The following is a 19830-nucleotide window of genomic DNA, read 5'->3' as shown; positions in this document are numbered from 1 at the left end:
AATGTTGCAATAATAGCCTTGTTTAATAATTTTTAAAGAATTGACCTGCAATAAATGTCAAATATTTATGTAGAAATTCTTAAATGCCTACTGTACTTATAGTGGTATAGAAGTTGAGGACACAGTACAAATCAGACTGGATTATCATTTTTATTTATTCTGCTAGACTAGAACTTTTTACCTCTCTTTTTACTCCCCCATTTTAAAATCATGTTGTATCTAGGGGATACTTTTTCTTCATATATTAAACACAGTCTTTTAATCAACATCATAAAGCTACTACTCAGACTATTAATCTCTAACAATGACACATAGTATTTGCCACAACACTGGTATAAGTACTTATTATTGTTAACTGTTTGGGTGAATTTGATAATATATCCAGTAGCATTTTTTTTTTTTTAAGCTTATTAAACTTTAGTTATCTATTTCATTTTGATACTGTTTACTGCAGTTATATCAAAGTCCTAACTGCCAGTACTGGTTTGCTAAAGGTACTTTAATGTTCTATAGTCAAAATTTTGCAATAGAAAGTAGCTTCTGTCAAATCCAGTAGTAAAAGTTAAATTAGAAGCTCCTCTTGAACAAAAAGTGTACCAAACTATAGCTCCAAACTTGACCATTCACAGGAATAAATTGTCCCCATTTTTAATCTAGTGTATTAAGATGAAATAATATTATATTCTTTGTTAAGTGACAGAGTTCTTGTTGCTTTTACTTTTCTTTACTGAAATAGATTCAATCAAACATTAAATCAATACGAAGGTTGTCGCTCAAACTAGAACTTAGGATTCATAAGCCTGATTTTTAATCTACTTACTCATCTTCTGTAGCATAGATCACTAAATACCGTGCAGTAATTTGGATTTGAATTGGTTTTTAGTCTTCTATTATCCAATTTAATTCAGATGAGATGATTTGGAACAGTCTTGGTCATGTAAGACAAGGAATTTGCCCATTAATGTAACAGGGGATGTGTCTGAATGCAAGGAACTCAAGGAACAGGTGTGAAAGGAGTCTTCAGGGCCATTCTCAACACTCATGACCTCAAGATCCACAAGGAGAGATACAGGCTGGATGTTAGAAAAAACATCTCTGAAAGAGTAATTAGGCACTGGAGTGGGCTGCCCAGGGAGGTGGTCAAGTCATGGTCTCTGGAGGTGTTAAAGAAATGTTCAGATGTTGTCCTGAAGGACGTGGAATTATTGGAAGGACTTGTTGGTAGGAATTATTGGTGATATGTGGATGGTTTGACTGGATGATCTAGAATTACCAACCTTGGCGATTCTGTGATTCTGTAAGTATCACTCCTGAGATTTTGGTGGCAGCTCAAGAGGTTCCCTTCTCTCCCTCTCTGATAGTAACGCATTTTGTGCAGTCGTGTACTCACGCGATTGAAATATATTTCATTTTCCTGCATATCTTCAGCTTGCTCACTTCAGTCTGATTCTTACTTTGCCTATGAAACCCAGAGTATGCAACATAGCGCATTATGAGGCAAGGTGAGAACTCAGTTGATAGCAGAGTCTGATATGAGCCATGAAGTTATCAAGCTTCTAACCATTCTCTGCTGTCTCTGCTCTGGAGTTTTTACTCGGTTTTGCTACATAATATGAACAAGCTGATTCCAATTATTTGTTTAGAGTTATATTTGAGATCAGTAAGGTCAAGTGATGTCCTTGATAAACTAGTTATATATAAATTAAAAGTAAAATAAAAATAAATAAAAAAAACAAGTTGTAAGTTGTAAGAACAAAGCAAAATTTATGTGACTGAGATATTTTGCAAGCAGCAAGCAGTAGCCATTACCATTATTTCAATATTTTCTTCAAATATGTTTTTACAAAAGACAAGAAAAGCAGTTTGTGTTGAGTCACCCTAGGGAATTTGTCATATACACTAATATGTGTTTGGAGGAAGCTAGGGGATGCAGATGTCCATTAAGTAAAGATTGTTAGGAAGCTGCTTAGCATTCTCAGCCTCAGAAGGGTAGATCACAGTCCAAATAAGTGCTCCATGCTGGTGACTCCAGCCTCTCAAAGATGATTGTGTCACATTGTGAAGATGATATCTGTCATACAGATATTTAACCTTATCAGATTTGTGTGAAATGTGATTTATTTCCTTAATCTATTGTTCTTTATTTGCAACTGATATAAGATTTAGTATCTATTGACATTGTTTGTAGATGATTTCAGGTCTTCATTTTTATATTTATTGTAATAACTTAACTAACTTAATGTAGTATTTATTGTAAAAGTGACTGTAATATCTCCATCTTCATCTTCCTCAGGAGAAATGTTGTTCCAATTGGAAGTATTAACAAATTAGAGGAGAACATATGGCATTATTAGTTTTGCTGTCACATTCTAATCCTTGTGAATATCTTGTGGTAGCATGCAAGTACAGAACTGCTTCTGTCTTAAGCAAAAGCGTTGCTTCAGAATAATGTCCCTCATCTTGTGTTTACACGTGAGCGCGATGCTAATGTGTGTGCTCTGTGGGTATTAAAGAAATCCATATACATAGCTCACACGGGAAGTAATGCCTCCTATTTATTTCCATGGAAACTACAATAGATACAAAGAGCACAATAACACTAACTGATAGAGGAAATTCTCAGTTACTGAACATTGTTTTTCAGCATAGTCACCATTAGCAATTTCTTCAGCACTTAACAGGAGGCTGCATGCAGTGCACATAAAAATCTGCATGGCTGTCCAGAACAGGCCTTGTCTTTTATGTCACTGTCATTGCTCAAATACACCACCCGCTGCCACACTGTGCTTTCATCCACTGTTTGGTCCCCATGTTCAGGAAGTGTCAATAGGCACCATTTTTTTCCACATGATGGAATTCAGTTACACGTCTTTGCTTCATGTGTACTTCCTTGTTAGATGCTATTTTGTCAGACTACCCCTCTAGTACTATCTGTAGCATGGCAAGAAAATGTAACATAATATTTATAGGAAGGTTCAACTTCTACTGCCATACTACAAACATCCACCACTGACATTGTGGGCTAACTTAGCAAAATAGGAGGCATTACGTAAGAAACAGCCCATGTATTTTGGAGGTCTTTGTTACTGTACAGAGACTTTCTGCAAGGTAGAAGGCCATTTAAAATTAAATGAATAGCTTTTCTCTGTGGGCAGTTTGGAAAACACAGAAGGGTGGAAGAGTTTCTGTCTATATTTTCAGGTCCCTTTTTAAATGTCTAGTGTAGGGAGATAATTGCATTTCATGTTTGTTCAGAAGAAATTGATGTGGCTCAAATATTTGCTTGAAGGTAATCTGACCCGTTGTTTTTCTTCTACTTGTGTCAGCCATGTACTATACCTAGTATTCTGGGAATAAGCCATCCCAATTGATTGCAAAATGCAACACTATGAGAAATACCTTTGAAATATACCTTTAAGATATAACTTAAAACAGGAGTTGGTACTGTACAGTGATCTTTGAGAACTTTGCGATCTATTTGAATGTTTCTTCAACCAGTCTGCTCATCAGTACCATAGCTGCTTGTATGTTTCATTCTGTTGAGTTTGATTACGGAGACTGAGAATGTAAGATAAAGCCCTTTCAAAGTGTATGGGGCTGCTCAGCTCTCTTCTCCTGTAATTTTACTCCTTGCATCTTTTCAATCCAAGTGCCTTAGCCTTTTTTCCCTGATGTTATTTGTAGATTCTATAGCTATTCAGTTTACTCTGGATCACATTAAATTTCTTGTGTTGGCAGTCTTTGCAATTATGCTGCATTCTGTATATCTCTGATGAGGCTAAATTGACTTCTAAAGAGCCTTTGAAGGCCTCATTACCATCCATTTCTGTCCTGAGATGCTATAATAGTCACATATCCCTGAATTTCTAGCACTGCCAAATAATTAAGTACTTGATTACCTGTCCTTTTGCAGTATAAATTTTCTGGGATAATGTCTGTATCTTTTTGTTTCAGATAGCATATTCTTTACAGCTGTGATAGGAGGCAGTAACCTTGTAACTGGGATGCAGAAGTAACTGTAGGATAACAGTTAGACCAACTGATACAGTAATGTACTGCATACATGTAGCTCTTTTTAAGTGGCAAACAAAAGTGCTTTTTGGTTTGTAGATAGTTTAGGATTTAAGTTTCTTGTTCAGATAAGAGCAAAACATTTCAGTGTCCTCAGACATCGGAGGAGGACAGTGGAGTTCACTTGTGTGAGAGTAGCTCTTTGTCAGCAAATATTGTAAGCAACTGTTGCAGTAGTTAAACAAGTCAAATTACCCATATTAATTACTTTAAGCCAGATTGTCCCAAACATTCTGTTGTCTCATTTATCATTTTATGTATAGATTCTGAATTCTAAAGAGAAAGCTGCTGCTTTATAAAATGTAATGACAGAAAACGTGCCAGGAAAGGAAGAGCTCTTTAAAAAGTAAGTATTAAAAAACAGTGCAGGACTATTTTTTTATTATTTGCTCTTTGATTCCCGAAATTTTTGTATGAAGACATAAAAGAGGAGAATAAGCTCAGTTTACCTCTCCCATTTCTTTACCCTTTATTTACTTATTTTCAAGGGGAAACAAAGTAGATTGGCTTTATTAAAGTGTTTTATTCAGCAGCAAAATGCTGTTCTGAGTTTCTTCACTGAAACTGTAATGTTTACAACAGTTTACAAGCTAGGAATAATTACTAAATGGAAGCTGTTGCAGAAATGCAATAAATGTTTCTCATGAAGAGGATGAGCCTGAAGAATAGGTTGGTTTTTATGTTTTGTTTTTTCCTTTTTAGGTGTTGTCTTCTTCCTACTATTCAGGCATACTTCAGCACTTTAAGCTAATTAATGCTGGTAACTTTTTTAAACATCTATCTCGAGAAGATTTGTTTTATTCTCTCTTAGATCTTGGTCTGAAGGAGCTTAAAAATTAAAATGTTTTTATTAATTCCTTTCTCTTTTTTAAAAACTTTCTTTACATACATGGATTTGTGACTTAAAAGCTTCCAACCAGTTTTCCAACTTAGTTGCCATGGGAGGCAAGGGTCACGCCTGCCAGTAGTTGTTGAAAATATGTTGCTATTGTAAACTTTCAATTGTAAAATAAATCTTTATAGCATGGAACAAACTTTTCGACTCTTTTAAGCAAAATTAGAAAGTGAAATAAATGCCTAGAGAACTTGCAACTTACCAGCCTTCTGCATTTTCATTTTTAACATTTGTTGCTTTTCAGTTGTGTTTCCACTTCATTATATTCTTCTGGAACTTATTATTGAATAAACAGATTGAAAAGAAAAAAAAAATTACTATGAGTAGTTGAATTTTCATTGACAAATGTATGCATTTGCAGGAATTCATCTGTGAAAATTAATATTTTATTTTACTTCCTCTATGGAATTTTTCTTAGTAATAGAATTTCCTTAGGAATATTTCTATTGCACTTTTATCTTTTATGATTAATTTAGTAAATAATATTTCTGACTTTCCTAGAACGAAAGAGTAGGGAAGGATGTCATGTCTCCTTAATTGAGGAGAACAGAGATAGAAACCAGATAGAGATGTAGCATTTTTAACTTGCTTTGAATTTCATCTGTCTGCCTTTTCAAAATGTGTGCTCATCTGAAAGAAACAAAACATCTACATCATGGTTCATAGGTGAAAATCTTTTGTAAGATTTCTCCTATTAGACAATCATATTATTTTTTTATTAGTAATTGTAAATCACTGTAATAAAAACAAGGTCTTGGTATATAGTGTGTTGGGGTCTTCCAAGCTGAACAAATCACACAGTTATTTCTTCCTGAAGCAGGGCATGGTTTGACACTCTGTCCTTGAAATCTTTCTCAATTTAAGAAAAAAATATTGTTAGATCAAGTGTATAAAATGATGACCTAGAGCTTTCGTCCCGAAACATCAGCCAAAAGTGTGAAACTCTAATATTTTTTGCTGGTGATGACTGGCTATGAAATGGAATGGAAAATGAACATATAAGGAAAAACAGATTATGCTAAATCTTCCTCTCTTCTTTTCCTTTCATCTTGACTAGAGAAGCTTGTCATGATGTTACTGCAGGTCTTGGATTGGAAAGTGTTACAACTCTGAACTTTGCAGACAGAAGTGATATATGATACAAGTGCACTGTTCCATTAAGCACCGAGAAACTTTGATATACTGGGCTCTAATCCCAAACTTTCCAGTTCTGGTTCCTTTTCACCACTCAATATCTTCAGAGCTTCAGAGAAGGCAGCTAAGAAATACTGCTTTTGATTTTGTTTTATTTTCTCCGGGTCAATGACGTGTTTAATAACTTGCGTGGAAGTGTGCAATAAGCAGGTTTATATTGTATGCTGTAGTGGAGTTTGACTGAATAACTTAGTCAATACTTACCTGTAAAGAAGGATCAGTCTGTCTCTGGTAAGTCTGTGGTGTTTGCAACATAACAATGCTGAGAAGGATCCATCTAGCCATGTTTTCTTTGACGCTAGTTCATATCATTGTATGCACATATTCTCCAGCTCTTATTGAACTTTATATTCTTAAGTTCATATTGAATTTGTTGTGAGCATCCTTTTTGTGAATTCATAATCATTGTTAGTACTCAGTTTTTGTAGTGTTTTTACATCAATAGTTCCACAGTTTAATTATGAGATATCTCTTTAGTCAACTCTGCTTTTAGTGTTTTAGTGTATTACGTAAAAACTGGGATGATGGCACCTACAAAACAGTCAGTTAGAAAGGGAAGTTTCTATCAAGATAAAACTAAAATTTCTTTATCCTTGTTTCTGTAAGTATTGCCCAATGTACTGCAGCTAGGTCATAAGCTTCTTGATTTTCTTTTTCAAATCTTATTAGTTGAGAGTGGCAAGATTCCAACAACATCATGCTGTCAGCAAGTTGGACTTTATTTTAACCTTTCCAGATCAATTAATTTTCCTTATAAGGAAATTCAAGAGTAAAGTCTAATTTATTAAATTTGATACTTTAAACTTAGTTACAATTTTTTTTTGTATTTATTCTGAAACTATTGGTTGTAGATAGTTTTCTCTTGCACGTTTCTGTACCTCAGTGTAGAATGGATGATTTGAAGGTAGTTTTCTTTAGATTAAATGTTGAAACAGGCATAAGAAACTGAACTTGATTTCTGCAGCAAGTGTACTACTGATCCTAGTTTGCTGTGGATACACACTGTAAGCAACTTCATTTCAGAAATCCAATTTTCAAGTAACTTGAATGTTATTTTGATCTGGCCCTGTCTGATTCTTCTAGTGCATGTTTGGAAGAAACAAAAGCATTTTCAGTTTGAAGCATGCTTCCAGAAAGTTTCCTGTAAGACATGTACAGCACTAGTATGGACTGGAAAAACAATACTCTATGAGATGAGCAAATGTCATGAGACAGAAAGCTGTACTGTCAGATTTCGCTTTGGAGGACGTGCATTTCTTCAGGGGTGACTGTATTTATAGATCATAATTTCAAATGTATGTTTTTAGGAAACCCTTGGGAATTTGTTGCATTTTTTTCACCATTCAATCATTGCCACACATTTCAATCATTGCCATTATCAAATTTTCCTGACTATATGTTGGTCAGGACCTCATTTCTTACCACAGAGGAGCTATAATTTAGTCAGAAGGATTAAGTATGGGGCAATAATGAGCAGTTCATCCATTTTAAAATAAATCTTTCTAATTGCAATGAGCAATGATTATATAGCGACAATAGTAGGAACAAATCTGCAAGGTATTACGATGCCAACTGTGCTTGTTGCTTATTTTCTTTATGTTCTGATACATGATGAGTCATGTAATGGAATAAAGGTTGATTATTTTTGGCCGTCTTTCTGCAAAAATATATATATACTTCTGTGTGTGTTTTTTTTTTCCTTATCTTGAGTTTTCTATACTATCCATTCACTTGCACTTTTGCTGGTCTTTTTACAGTAGGAAGTGGATCAATTTAGGTCATGCAAAACACATTTTAAAGAAAAAAATTCCTGGCTATCTACATGGACAGATGAGACTTCCTGAAATGTTTTAATTCACTTCACCTCTGAGATTCATTTAGAAAAGGTTTATACTTTTTATTTTACATAGGTGCTCTGAGATTCATTACTTTGCAGATGACTTTGAGTCTGTTGAAAGAGAATTGGACTAACAGTTCAGATGCTAAGTATTTAATTTTTTGTTTGTTTGTTTCTACTCTCACCCTTACAGTGAAATCCTGTTAATAGAAGTGCATGCAATATTTATGTCTCAAGTAATTTAAAATACTATGCAGAGCAACTCAAAGCTATCTGCTCATAACACCTTCAAGTAATATCTCTTCTTCTCTTGCAATTTAAAAGTCCTTTTAAGACTTCTAAGCATAAGATATAAGAAAGGATTAACATTTTGTTTTAGTGGAGTAAACGCATATTTATTCTGTGAGATTACTGGTTCTTCTTGTTTGTTTGTTTTGTTTTGTTTTTGTCATTTAATGGACTTCATTTAAATAACTGACTTCAATTAAAATAATATCTGATAACTTAGCATTGCAGTTTTTGGCCCACTTGTTTTCCTTCCTGCTTGACCTGTTCTTCAGTCACCTCTTGTATTCCTTCACAGATGTTTGTGAATTTTTGGGTTGGTTTCTGGGTTTGTTAAAATTAATTTCTTTGTAATAAAAAATGGTTAGCACACCTTTTTTTTTTAGTTGCTTGTATTGAGAACTGAATGTCATACCAATGTGAATGTACATAGAAAAGTGTCTATCAGTTCAAATTGTGAATATGAAAGCATTTTTCCACTGCAGCTCTTAGGTTGTTGTATAGCAAGAGATAAGTATTTTTAATTGAAAAGTTTAAATAGAATCCTTTCTTGCACCTGCTGTATCTGATGTATCTGCTGGGCAGTCTCTTCTACTAAATGTTAGGTGATTTAGTATAAAATCAGAAAAAAACCCACAGTTCTGTAAATCATTTTTCTAAAAACAAACACTTCTGTTGCCACAGTTCTTTTTATGGAAGGAACTATGTAGGATCTTAAAAGTCATTGGACAGTTTATTTCAAAACACAAAGGTTGTCAAGTTATCTAAGCAAACATAATTCAAAAATTATTTCCTAATACAGTACATTTTATGAGATACTGAGAATGAACTAGAACTTTAGTTTGTCCCTCAGGACACTTAAACATTGTTTTCAGGATGGTGAGGTAATTTCTACTGTACTCACTGCATGCAGATGCACATCTGTTAGATTGTGTGGGAATTATGCCAAATACCATTTATTAAGAGAAATACTTTTGTGATACAATCTTCAACTAGTTGTCTGTGACTGCTTGTTGTTGAAATGACTAGAATGTGATAAATATCTCAAGCCTCCTACATGAATATACACCATAGTCAATATCTTCAGCCTTGATTTCCAAATTGGATTGAAGTGAGATTTTCTGAAGTACGCATGAGTGCTTGCAAAGCTGCTTAAAGTATCTTGTTCAGCAACAGTTGTTTACGATACTGCCCTCATTTTAAAGAAAAGAGAGAGAAGAATATTGGAAATGTAGGTGTTCCAGAAGAATACAGAAGGGTTCTTCCTGACTCTAAATAAAGTCTGCCATTCTTCCCACTGTTAACTGCATCTGCTTACAGAACTGTGCCAAAATGGAGAGCAATTCCTTTGGTGTTAATACCTTAAGCTATATTGCTATCATATATGAAGAATACATTAAACAAGCCATTAATTTATTACTACAGTGCTTCTACTTCCCTAGCTTTGAAAAATTTGATAGGAATGAAAAATGAAAGGCTGACTTTTGACATGTTCTGAGGAGAGGGAATTAAAATGATTTATAAAGATATGGATTTACATTGTTCTGTGAAAAGTAAAGAATGGATAACCAGGTATAAAACTAAAAGAAGGGGCATTACTTAGGGGAATCTGTTTGTTATTAATGCCCTTTTTCATAAGTTTGAAAAATGTGTAGGTATTCACTTAGAATATTTCTTCTTATCTTGCACAACATAAAATATTTGTTATCATATAGATATTAAAAACCAAAACAATTTTTTTTTTCCTTCAAAGACACAACTAAGCTGTTTTGACTAGTCTTCTTGGAGAATTATCACATACATTTAAGTAACCATCTTTTGGGATTAACTCATTTTTAATAATATTTTTTAAATTTATGGTTTTTTTATTCAGCAGATAGAGAGAACTTGCATATAGAAAGAGAAAATGTTACTTAAATTATAGTGTGAAAAATAAACAGCTAAATAGCTATTTATTTTAGAAGAGATAGGCAAGGTAGGAGGAGAGGGAGAGTTTCCCTCTATTCTTTTAATATCCTGTATTGTTCAGGTAACTGATATGGAATCTCTTCCTCTTTCCCACGTTTTCTTTTGGTCAAAACTTCTTTCCCGGGGGAAAAAAAAAAAAAAAAAGCCTCAGTTTTTTAAGAAATACATGCAGAAATGAGCTTATCAAAACTGTATGCAACACTACAAAAATCTTAGTGAGACTAGGTATTTTCTGCTGTGAGCAAATATTTCTTTCTTTACCTGAAATTCATTCTGGAGGAGGCAGTGTGTGTACTTAGTATCACTGTCTCCTCAGAGCAGCTGCTTGCCTTAGATAGCTGAGGTGTGAGAACCATAACAGATCTCAGGTTTGCAGGAAGTTGTACAACCACAGTGATAAGGCTCAAAGTTCTATAAGGAGGAATTTAATCTCCATATTAAATCAGTATATTATTGAAATTACTGTGTGAAAATATAAAATACTATAAATTTTTGTATTCAAACTCAAAGCTGAAATTGATAATAAAGCTTACAACTACCATGTGAAGCTGACCATAAATAACTTTCAAGAAGTCCATGTCATAAGGTGATATAATGTATCTGGTTCATTATTTAACACATAAATATGTTGGAATGCACCAACTTACTTAAACCTCAGCTGCTATCTGAATGTTGCAAAGCTACTTTGAAAAATTTGGGATGTGTTGTTTTCTTTGAGACTCTATACAGTTAGAAGAAAGTGATATGTTGTGGGTTTCCTTAAGCATTTGAGGCTTTCCCTGAAGTTACTCTTGCTTTATTCTCTGAATATGAAAACTCAGACTGTAGGATGGGGAAGCAATTAGAGGCATAGGAAAGTCAGTGTTGTTCTGAGGTCAGAGGTCAGAAACTCCAGATCATTAAACTAACTGCTAGCCATAGTTTACCAGAATTCTGCCTGTCAGAATTTTAGTCAAGGAGCTTTCACAAGTGTATGAAGAGGTTGCTTCCTTGGAGGCTGAGAGTGGGGCTTGCTGAATTAGACTGAATTGCACAAACAGAACTCTGCAGGGAAAAGGCAACTTCTCTGTATGTAACTCTGGAGAACTGCAAAGTATGGAGGAATAATGATTTCTTTCACGATCTGTTTGTAACCTACTTTCTATCTTTGGGAATGGGCTTGTAAAATAATTATTTTTTTTAATTGTGCCAATAATATTAATAACTCATTTTATCTATTTCCTAATAAAATCTGGAGTCACCTTAGACTCTCTTGAGTGCATTTTAAAGGACTTATTTTTTTTTCCTGTCATTAATTGTTAACAGATATTTTTACACAAATTTCATTACTGGTTATTCATGAGCTGGGGGATAAACATCCACTGCAACTCTACAGGATGAGACAGAACATTACATTGGTGGGTAGTTTTGGATTGTACTATGCATATATACAGTACCTTCAGTAAAAGTAATATTTTAGTGATCTTACCTCATTTGCGCTACTTTCTTTTTCTCAAGACCAAGAGACACAGAAGCAATAAAATGTTGAACTACTTAAAAAATTAATCTCTAAGAACAATAGAGCACTTGTATAGTTTCCAGGTATTAAATAAATATAACCTTGTTGTAATGTGAACAGTTGCAACAATCACTAACTGCTTCAAGACTTTGTACATTGATTTATCCCTTCAATAGTTATTTCAGTCACTAAGGATTTTAGATACATGCTACAATATGATTGGAAATTTTGTGAGGCAAAAAAACCATTTGTCCTATGAGTACTAATTACCTTAAGAGTTTAAAAGTTATTTAGCATACATACTAATCCAAATTTTAAGACCATTCGAAACTGAACTCAGATATCCAGAATCAAGACTTCAAGTACAGATGTTGCTTAAGACTTTATTGCAAGGCCAAATATTTCAACGTAAATATTTAAACAGTTATCACTTCTTGTTATTTTGTCATTTTCATACAGGATAGACATGTAAAGATATTTTAGAAAGTTGACCAAAAAAATGAAGTATTCTGGACTGCAGACGAAATGAATTTAGACCATTACTTTCATCTTCCTTAGCTTTCAGCGTGAAAAGTTATATTGATTAGGTGTTTAAGATTCCAGCCACATGTTGTACAGAATTCTAACTTATGTCTGGATTTCAAATAAGTGTGTTTCAGAGTTCTTCAAATCATTAAAGCAGTGACTTTCTTGACTTTGTCACAGTGGGATTTAAAATTAATTATTTCTGCCTCTAATTTTCTTTTGAAAAAATATTTCACTTAAATGCATCCCTCTCAAATTTCACCCATGTATTTGAAATAATGCTGTGATGTATTTTTATTTGTGATACAAAATAGTAGTGTCTTCAGTTTCAGAAGTAATGCTCTTTCTGGCTCATTGCTTTTTGATTATTTGTTAATCTAGTGATGTGTTTTCATCTGTGTGATTTGGGTTTGTTTCTGTTTGTTTTGTTGTGGGTTTGTTTGTTTGTTTGTTTTTTTAAAGTAAAATAGTCCTTAATTTGTTCCATCAGTAATTGCTGTAAGTTGAATTCTCAGACATTTTCTTAATTTACTAATAAATGTATGTTCCCTTCAATTAAATGTATAAACAACTCTATTTTATTGAATCTAATAAGAATGCTTTGTCCACACTACAACTTGATATTTTGAAGGATTAATATTCTATTAGAAAAAAAAATCAAGCACAAAATGAAAAATCACTAAAACCAAAAAATGATTTTAGTACTATCTTTTATTAAGGTAAAGATAAAGATTGTGAGAAATTCAGTAAATACTTCTGTACGTCTTGTCTGGAAAAGTGTGTGGCTAGGTGCATGTAATTGCTTCCAATTTTTTTCTTCTTATATTTGCAATTTAAGGCATACTCAGTGGCTTCTCTGGAAGCGAAGTTTGCAAGGCAGCTGGTGAGAAATGCTCTTCCAGATGCCAGGGATTCTGAGCATCTGGAGCATCTTTAATGACTGAGTGTCTTTAATGACTGCCATACTACTGTCAACCTGTCACGGGATAAATGAAGATTTTTAAAGCATATTTGGTAGTCTTTTGGGTAGCTGCTTTTAGAATGTTCTAGAAATTCCAGTCTTTTCCTTAAATACTAGATAAAGAAGGTAGAATGCAACTAGGTCTGTTTCATTGCACACAGTAATTACAAGTGAGAGACCTAAAGGGAGAACTGCCAGTATTCCAGGAGTGTCACAGTTCCTGACTTCAGGCTGTATTTCTATTTAAAGCAATGACTGAGATGCTCAAGATTCTTCTGTAAATTCTTCTGTACAACAAAGTCTCTTCAAGACTGATTGAATGGATGATATAGAACTAGTCATCTCATCTAATCAAGTTGTTGTTTTTTTTTTTAAACTGTTTATCTCTAACAGGAATCGTTGAGAGTAGCTGAAGAATAGGCTTTCACTGAAAAGTTGAAGGAAAATCTGTTCATTATTAAAAGGACTATGTAGAGAAATGTAAATAATTAGATTATTCAAATAAGAAATAGGAATCAGCTGAGCAGTCTACTGAGTTTTTGACATCCTGTGTCTCACCGTCAGGTCTGTAAAATATGATATTTCACCTTGAAATAGTAAATGAGCTCCGTTTTCAAAAGTATTAGAAAGTATATCATGTAGAAGCCTTCAGAGCAATTGGTTGAAATCAAATTTAGGCTGGTAAGCCTCACAATCAATTATCCATGAGATTCTGAAGGAAAAAAAAATACCATTTCATCACACATAAGTAATTGTTTTGTCTAGTTCTTCCTATTTTTGAATGTTTTGTTTTGCAGTACTGCTAGCATTAATCCTATATGTGCCTTACATATTGTATGCACAGTTTTTTCTTTTAACAAGTAGATAATTCAGCAGTAGAATATTGCCTGATATGTTTAGAAAGATAATACCACAGAGATGCTAAAATTAGGGCCACTCTTAGATAGCTTTCTTCTATCAGCCTCATGTAGAAGATAAGCAGAACTAATCAGAACTGAGCCCAGTGAATTCAATTTGCCAAAATTAACACAGGTGTTGACAAAAAGATGTGAGTAAATTTTAAAAAGGATTAATTTAGAAAGCTAGTGACCTCAGTTTGTGTTGTGCTCATGTAATACTGTGTCTGTTTTCTACTTCATGGTCTTGAAAACTTGCAGTAAAAGCAGAATCTGTCTATACAACGTACGTATAGGTATGGTGCCTGTCATCTCTGCTTTGTTTAATTGTTAGGTTTTGTTTTTTGCAGCTCAATTACAGAGTTGAGCTGTTTTTCTTGCAGAAAAATATTCCAGTACAGCTTGAAGTCACTGAACTCAAGGTAACTTTTTTCTTAATTCAGAGTGGTCCAATTGAACCTACAGACCATTGAGAAATCAATTGATATTTAATACTTATCTCACTTCTAGTTTTTGCATTTCAATAGCTCTTATCTAATTTTGCTACTGATATACTACATTAATTTCCTCTCTTTAAGAGCTGACATGGTTCTGAATCATGTACTTTACAATTTTGATTCTCAGTGTTTTCGGCTGTCGATTAAGAGACTTCTGTTCTATATATAATATATAAATACATATATATAAATATATATATATATATATATATAATCTGTTAATTATATTCTCATGAATAGTCCAGTCGATATACTGAATCCATCTGTGTTTTCTAGTCTGAAGTAATTCCATATAAACAGTTATCTGTCATGTGAAATGTTAATATCTAATTATTTTTTAACCTACTGAATTTTTCATAAATGTGAATTTCTTTTTAAAAACAAGTTCTCATGAGGATTCTTGGGCTTTTACATCCACAGACTCAATTAAAAAGAATACATCTGAGATATTAAAAAGATTTTTTCATATTAATATGAATTTGCTATTCCATTCTAAAGTACCTTTAACATCAAGTCACTGACCTGTGCAATAGTAAACTTTCATCCTAAAAAATTTTAGCTTTTTTAACTCGGTGGAATGTTGATCACTACATCAACATTTACAGTATATATGTCCTCTGAGTACAAAAGTTTATGCAGTATATACTTTCAGATTTGTCTTGTTAGTTTTCCTGAGAATGTGGGTAACAGGAGCACACAAAAAAAGCCAATCTTACTATTTAAGACTTGATTATTTAAAAACTCTTTTTTAACTGCCAGCATCTGAAAGCCAAGAGAAAAGTGGCCTTTCCCAATGCTACTCTTTATGGAGGATCATGTAAACTGAACTGAATATGTTTTATTGTGAAAAATGAGTGACAGACCAGTTTTAATAGATTGTGCAGTACAGTGCTTCTACAAATTATCTTTTCACTGGAAATAGCAATGTCTTTTGGAAATCACATAAAAAACTGCAACAGATAAATAATACGAATATAATAGTGAGTGTGATTGCATTAAGTGCCTAAAATTGGTTTAAAATTTTTTGTATGAATTGAAAGTATGTGTAATTATACTCACAAAAATGTATTTGTTTACAGAGAAAGTCTACTGTATTTTGCCTGCTGTTGAGAATTTAGTGTTAACTTTTTGAATACTTAATGATGAGTTAAGGATGTGCTATCTTTACTATCTAATATTAACTTTCTCTTTATTCCCAAAAGCAGAACTATATTCTATGATATTGGGATTTTTTTAACATATGTTTTCTTTGGAATATGTAAGATTGTTCTTATTTATGATACCTAGTATTTGAGGAAAAAAGATGGAATGATTTTTAGTTCCTTGATTTTTATGTTTTCCACAGATTCTCTGTGGTTTTGTGGTTTTATTTTCTTGCTGCACTAAGCGCATAAACTTTTAAGAGCTGTTGAATGTAAACTGGGAACTGAATGTCATAGGTGTTGGCATGTTTTGAAAAGACTAGAGAAACCTCTATGGTGGGTTGTTTTTGTTTTTTTTTTTTCCAATCAACTGTCAGTATGGAAATCAGCTTAAAGTAACAGTTGAATAAAATTAAAGTAATATATGAAAATATGCGTGCATGGAATTGCTGTGTTTGTTCTCTTATCTAAAAGAAAAAAAGTGAATGATGAGATAAATGAATAACAAGCTGTATTTGAGAAACCATGGCTAGTTAGGATGGGAAAATGAAAATGCTAAATTGTCTGTAAAAATTCACAAGGAAAGAGCTTAGCTTTCATTCTGGTTTTTATAAGCTGTTGGCAACTTAAACTGTCATGAGCTGAAATGTGCCTAATCTTGAGTTATATAACGGTTGTTTGGAATTGTGTCATCTTTCATAAGGAATATACTTTTCACTATGTTATCTATGAAAGAGAATGCTTTCTAATGTCAGAATTAGCAACACGTATTTAATTTTGGGGGACATTATAGAATTATACATATATACATATAATGATAGAACCGTTAAACCAACTAACTGATATATTGAACTAAACAGAACATTTCTGAAAAATTCAGCCCATTACTGTTGTGTGTTTTTTCTTTTATGTGCTTAGTGACAAACAAAAAACCAGCGCAAGCAACTATTACAAAGGTCAAGCAATTTGAAGGCTCTACATCATTTGTTAGGAGAACGCAGTGGATGCTTGAGCAGCTTCGCCAGGTCAACGGTATTGATCCTAATCAGGTAAGTTTGAACAGTTCTAGAAAATGGAATCTGAGCTCTTATAACTGATTTGTGGAATAAGCATCTTTCATTATTCAAAAGGTAAATGGAAAGATAAGAGACAGGTTTAAGTGCAAATTCTCAAACAAGAAATAAATTGGTGGAGTACATGAAATAGACTTTAATGGGAAAGATGAGAGGAGGCCAAAGCTCGTAATCAGATATTTTCTTTCTTCCCTCCTGTCTCCCATACTCTTTTTCCTGCTCTGTTATTTCTTTTAAAGAGAAAAATAAGAGCTGTGTTTGCCTTGTCTTCATCTATAAGCCTCTTGGGTTCCATTTTGGCATGCAGCTGTGTTGTAAGGGCGGTAAGTAGAAGCAAAGAAAGGAGGGGTTACTGAGGTTCAAGTTTCTGGAAATACTGTGAACCTTTCCCCAGGACAGTCCACTCCTCAGATCCCTCCACACTGATTATCCTTCTGTACAAAGGGCTGTGGTGTACCTTAGCTGCCAGTTTCACAAGACCACTAATTTAAGACAAAAATCAATTCAAACAAACAAAAACCCACTAAGTAGTTTTGGAATTGTTTCCAAAATTTTTGCCTCAAACATACGCTGTTTTCTTTTTTTTGTTTTGTTTTGTTTTTTTTTGTTTTTTTTTTTAATGTGGAATGTGCAGTCTGACTTCAGTTGTTGGGGAAAAATTGTACTAACATGTTTATAAATGCAAATCTTCAGTAGTCATACAAACAGAATTAGAAGGTAGCAATGTGACTAATATTGTGTGATAACAAAATCATTTACTGTGTTCATTGTACAGCAGAATGTTTATGGTTAACCCCACTTGGTTTCTTCAGGGTTGTGCTCTGATCAAACAAATAAGCATCTTAGTGGTGCACTAAATTTAGTACAGTCCTGCTAATAAATATTAAGTTCTTGGGCCACTGCTAAATGAAAAGCAGGAAGCAGAATTTTATTTGGATAAGAGGGATGGTGAAAATGAGAGTAACGACATAGATATGGATATAGATATTTCACATAATCTGCAAAGGAGCTCTGTAAATAGCATCTAGAAATACATTCAATGTGAAAGTCCTATAAAGTTCTTCAGCTTAGACATTCCTTTCAGACTTATTTTTCTATAGTTCAGTATCATTGATTCAAAATAATATTTACTGGATTAGTTTACAAAATGATTTTTAGCGAATATTGTTAAGCACAATAGCACCACTGCTTTTATAGAATCCATCTATTTTGGCAGCTGTTGCAAGGTACAGAGCTGGAGGTTACTTGGTTCTGAAAGTGATCTTTTGTTCTTTTATCCCGAGATCTATACAACACTTTATGATAATAAATTAAATACAATGGCTAGGGCTTACTGTTTATTTTCTTTCTTTGGGTAAATATAGTGACCAGAACCACATTTTCTATAATGCAGCATGAGAATATATTTTGGACTGAATGGCTAAACATATTAAAACAAAAATCCTTATGTTAATATAGAAGGTAAAAGTAGCTATATACCTGTAGTTAAGAATAATTTCTTATCAGATTCCAACTTCTAATAATTTGGTCTAAAATATTCTTGTTTTCAGATATTTCTTTTCTTAGCTGAATACTCCTCATTAAAAATACATAAGAAAATAATTCCTGCATGTGTTTTTATCAAAAATATACAGGAGAAAAAATAATCCTGGGGTGATCTGAAGTTACGTGATCTTAATGGTTTTTTTTTGTTTGTTTGTTTGTTTTTTTCCAACATAATTGCTTTTTAATTTTTTTCCAAAATCATTTTGGAAATCTTTTTTCAAATCATTCATGAAACTGGAATAACAGTTGTGTATTCTTTCTTCTAGGATTCCCCAGAATTTGATTTACAATTTGAAAATGCTTTTGACCAATGGGTAGCAAGCACAGCTTCAGAAAAATGCACATTCTTTCAGGTTCTTCATCACACATGTCAGCGATATCTTACAGACAAGAAGCCAGAATTTATCAACTGCCAATCTAAAATTATTGGAGGTAAGTCAATTGAAACTGGAGTATTCTGAGAATGTGGACATGAAATGATGGTTTGCATGTGAGTTATTCTGTGTTTAAATGTGCTTATCTATACTTTGATATCATGAGTTTGAATATGCTAATTGACAGTAATGAAATTGTAGGTTTCACCATCAAACATCTCTTCAAATTCTTCCAATGTCTTTGTTTCTCAAATACTTAATTTAAGAGGTAATATTCACTACTCATCTTCTGAGAAGTCTCCTCCTACCCACAGCAGCAGAGGACATCTCTACAATATAATTTAATACAAGCATGCCCAAAAGTGCTTATTACTAAATTTCCTATATGGATTTTGAAATTTCATAGAATATCCTGCGTTGGAAGGGACCCATAAGCATCACTGGGGCCAACTCCTTTAATTTGATTTTGGCAGAAATCCGTGAAGGGTTTTGTTACATTTCACAACTCATTTGCATCCTAGAGGGGATATATCAGGTTAAAAAAAAAAAAAAAAGTAAAATCTGGTCACTGCGTGGTAGCTTTACCATACACTTCCCAAATAATATAAACTACTTTGGGGGAGGATTTTTATTTACTTCACTAAACATTGTTTAGGAAGTTAAACCTTTAGAGGGTAGATTTTAGTTGTTTCCTGATTTCTGAAAATAATCTCCTTTTTATTGGCTCTAGAACAGAAAACTTAAAACCTCTTACACTTTGTCTATTCTTTTCAGCTGGAATACAATGTTATTTCTCTCTTTCTGAAATGAGTCTGAAATTTGAGGTTGCTAATCTGTATAAGAGATCCACTTAGGGGTGGGTTTGTTTGTTTTCGCCTAGTAGACATGAAGTACAACTATGCTGATTCTTACTCAGTTCTTTCTAGTAATTCTCTTCTACTACAACTTCAGCATATTTTCCTGCCTGCAGTGTAAGAACTGAATCTTCTTAAGATTTAAGGCACTCACCTTAAATGCTTTTTTTCTTTTTCTTTTTTTTTTTTGGTGTGGGGTGTTGCTTTCTCTTGCC

General features: G+C 33.3%; 1 protein-coding gene across 6 annotated transcripts in view; it reads left to right on the top strand.

Annotated features, from left to right (window-relative positions):
- STXBP6 (syntaxin binding protein 6) overlaps positions 1–19830 on the top strand; it is a 90133-nt gene that overhangs the window by 53543 nt on the left and 16760 nt on the right. For all 6 annotated transcript variants that reach the window (XR_014883607.1, XM_085225137.1, XM_085225136.1 and 3 more), the window contains 2 exons: positions 16688–16818; positions 18654–18819. Coding sequence is in view for 5 of the 6 variants with exons in the window: in XM_085225137.1 (XP_085081263.1) it covers positions 16688–16818; positions 18654–18819 (297 nt within the window). In the remaining variant the exon portion in view is untranslated. The remainder of the gene's footprint in view (positions 1–16687; positions 16819–18653; positions 18820–19830) is intronic.

Source organism: Meleagris gallopavo, chromosome 5 (assembly GCF_905368555.1).
Source record: "Meleagris gallopavo chromosome 5, MGAL_WU_HG_1.1, whole genome shotgun sequence".
NCBI lineage: Eukaryota > Metazoa > Chordata > Aves > Galliformes > Phasianidae > Meleagris > Meleagris gallopavo.
This window is presented reverse-complemented; position numbering and strand designations above follow the sequence as displayed.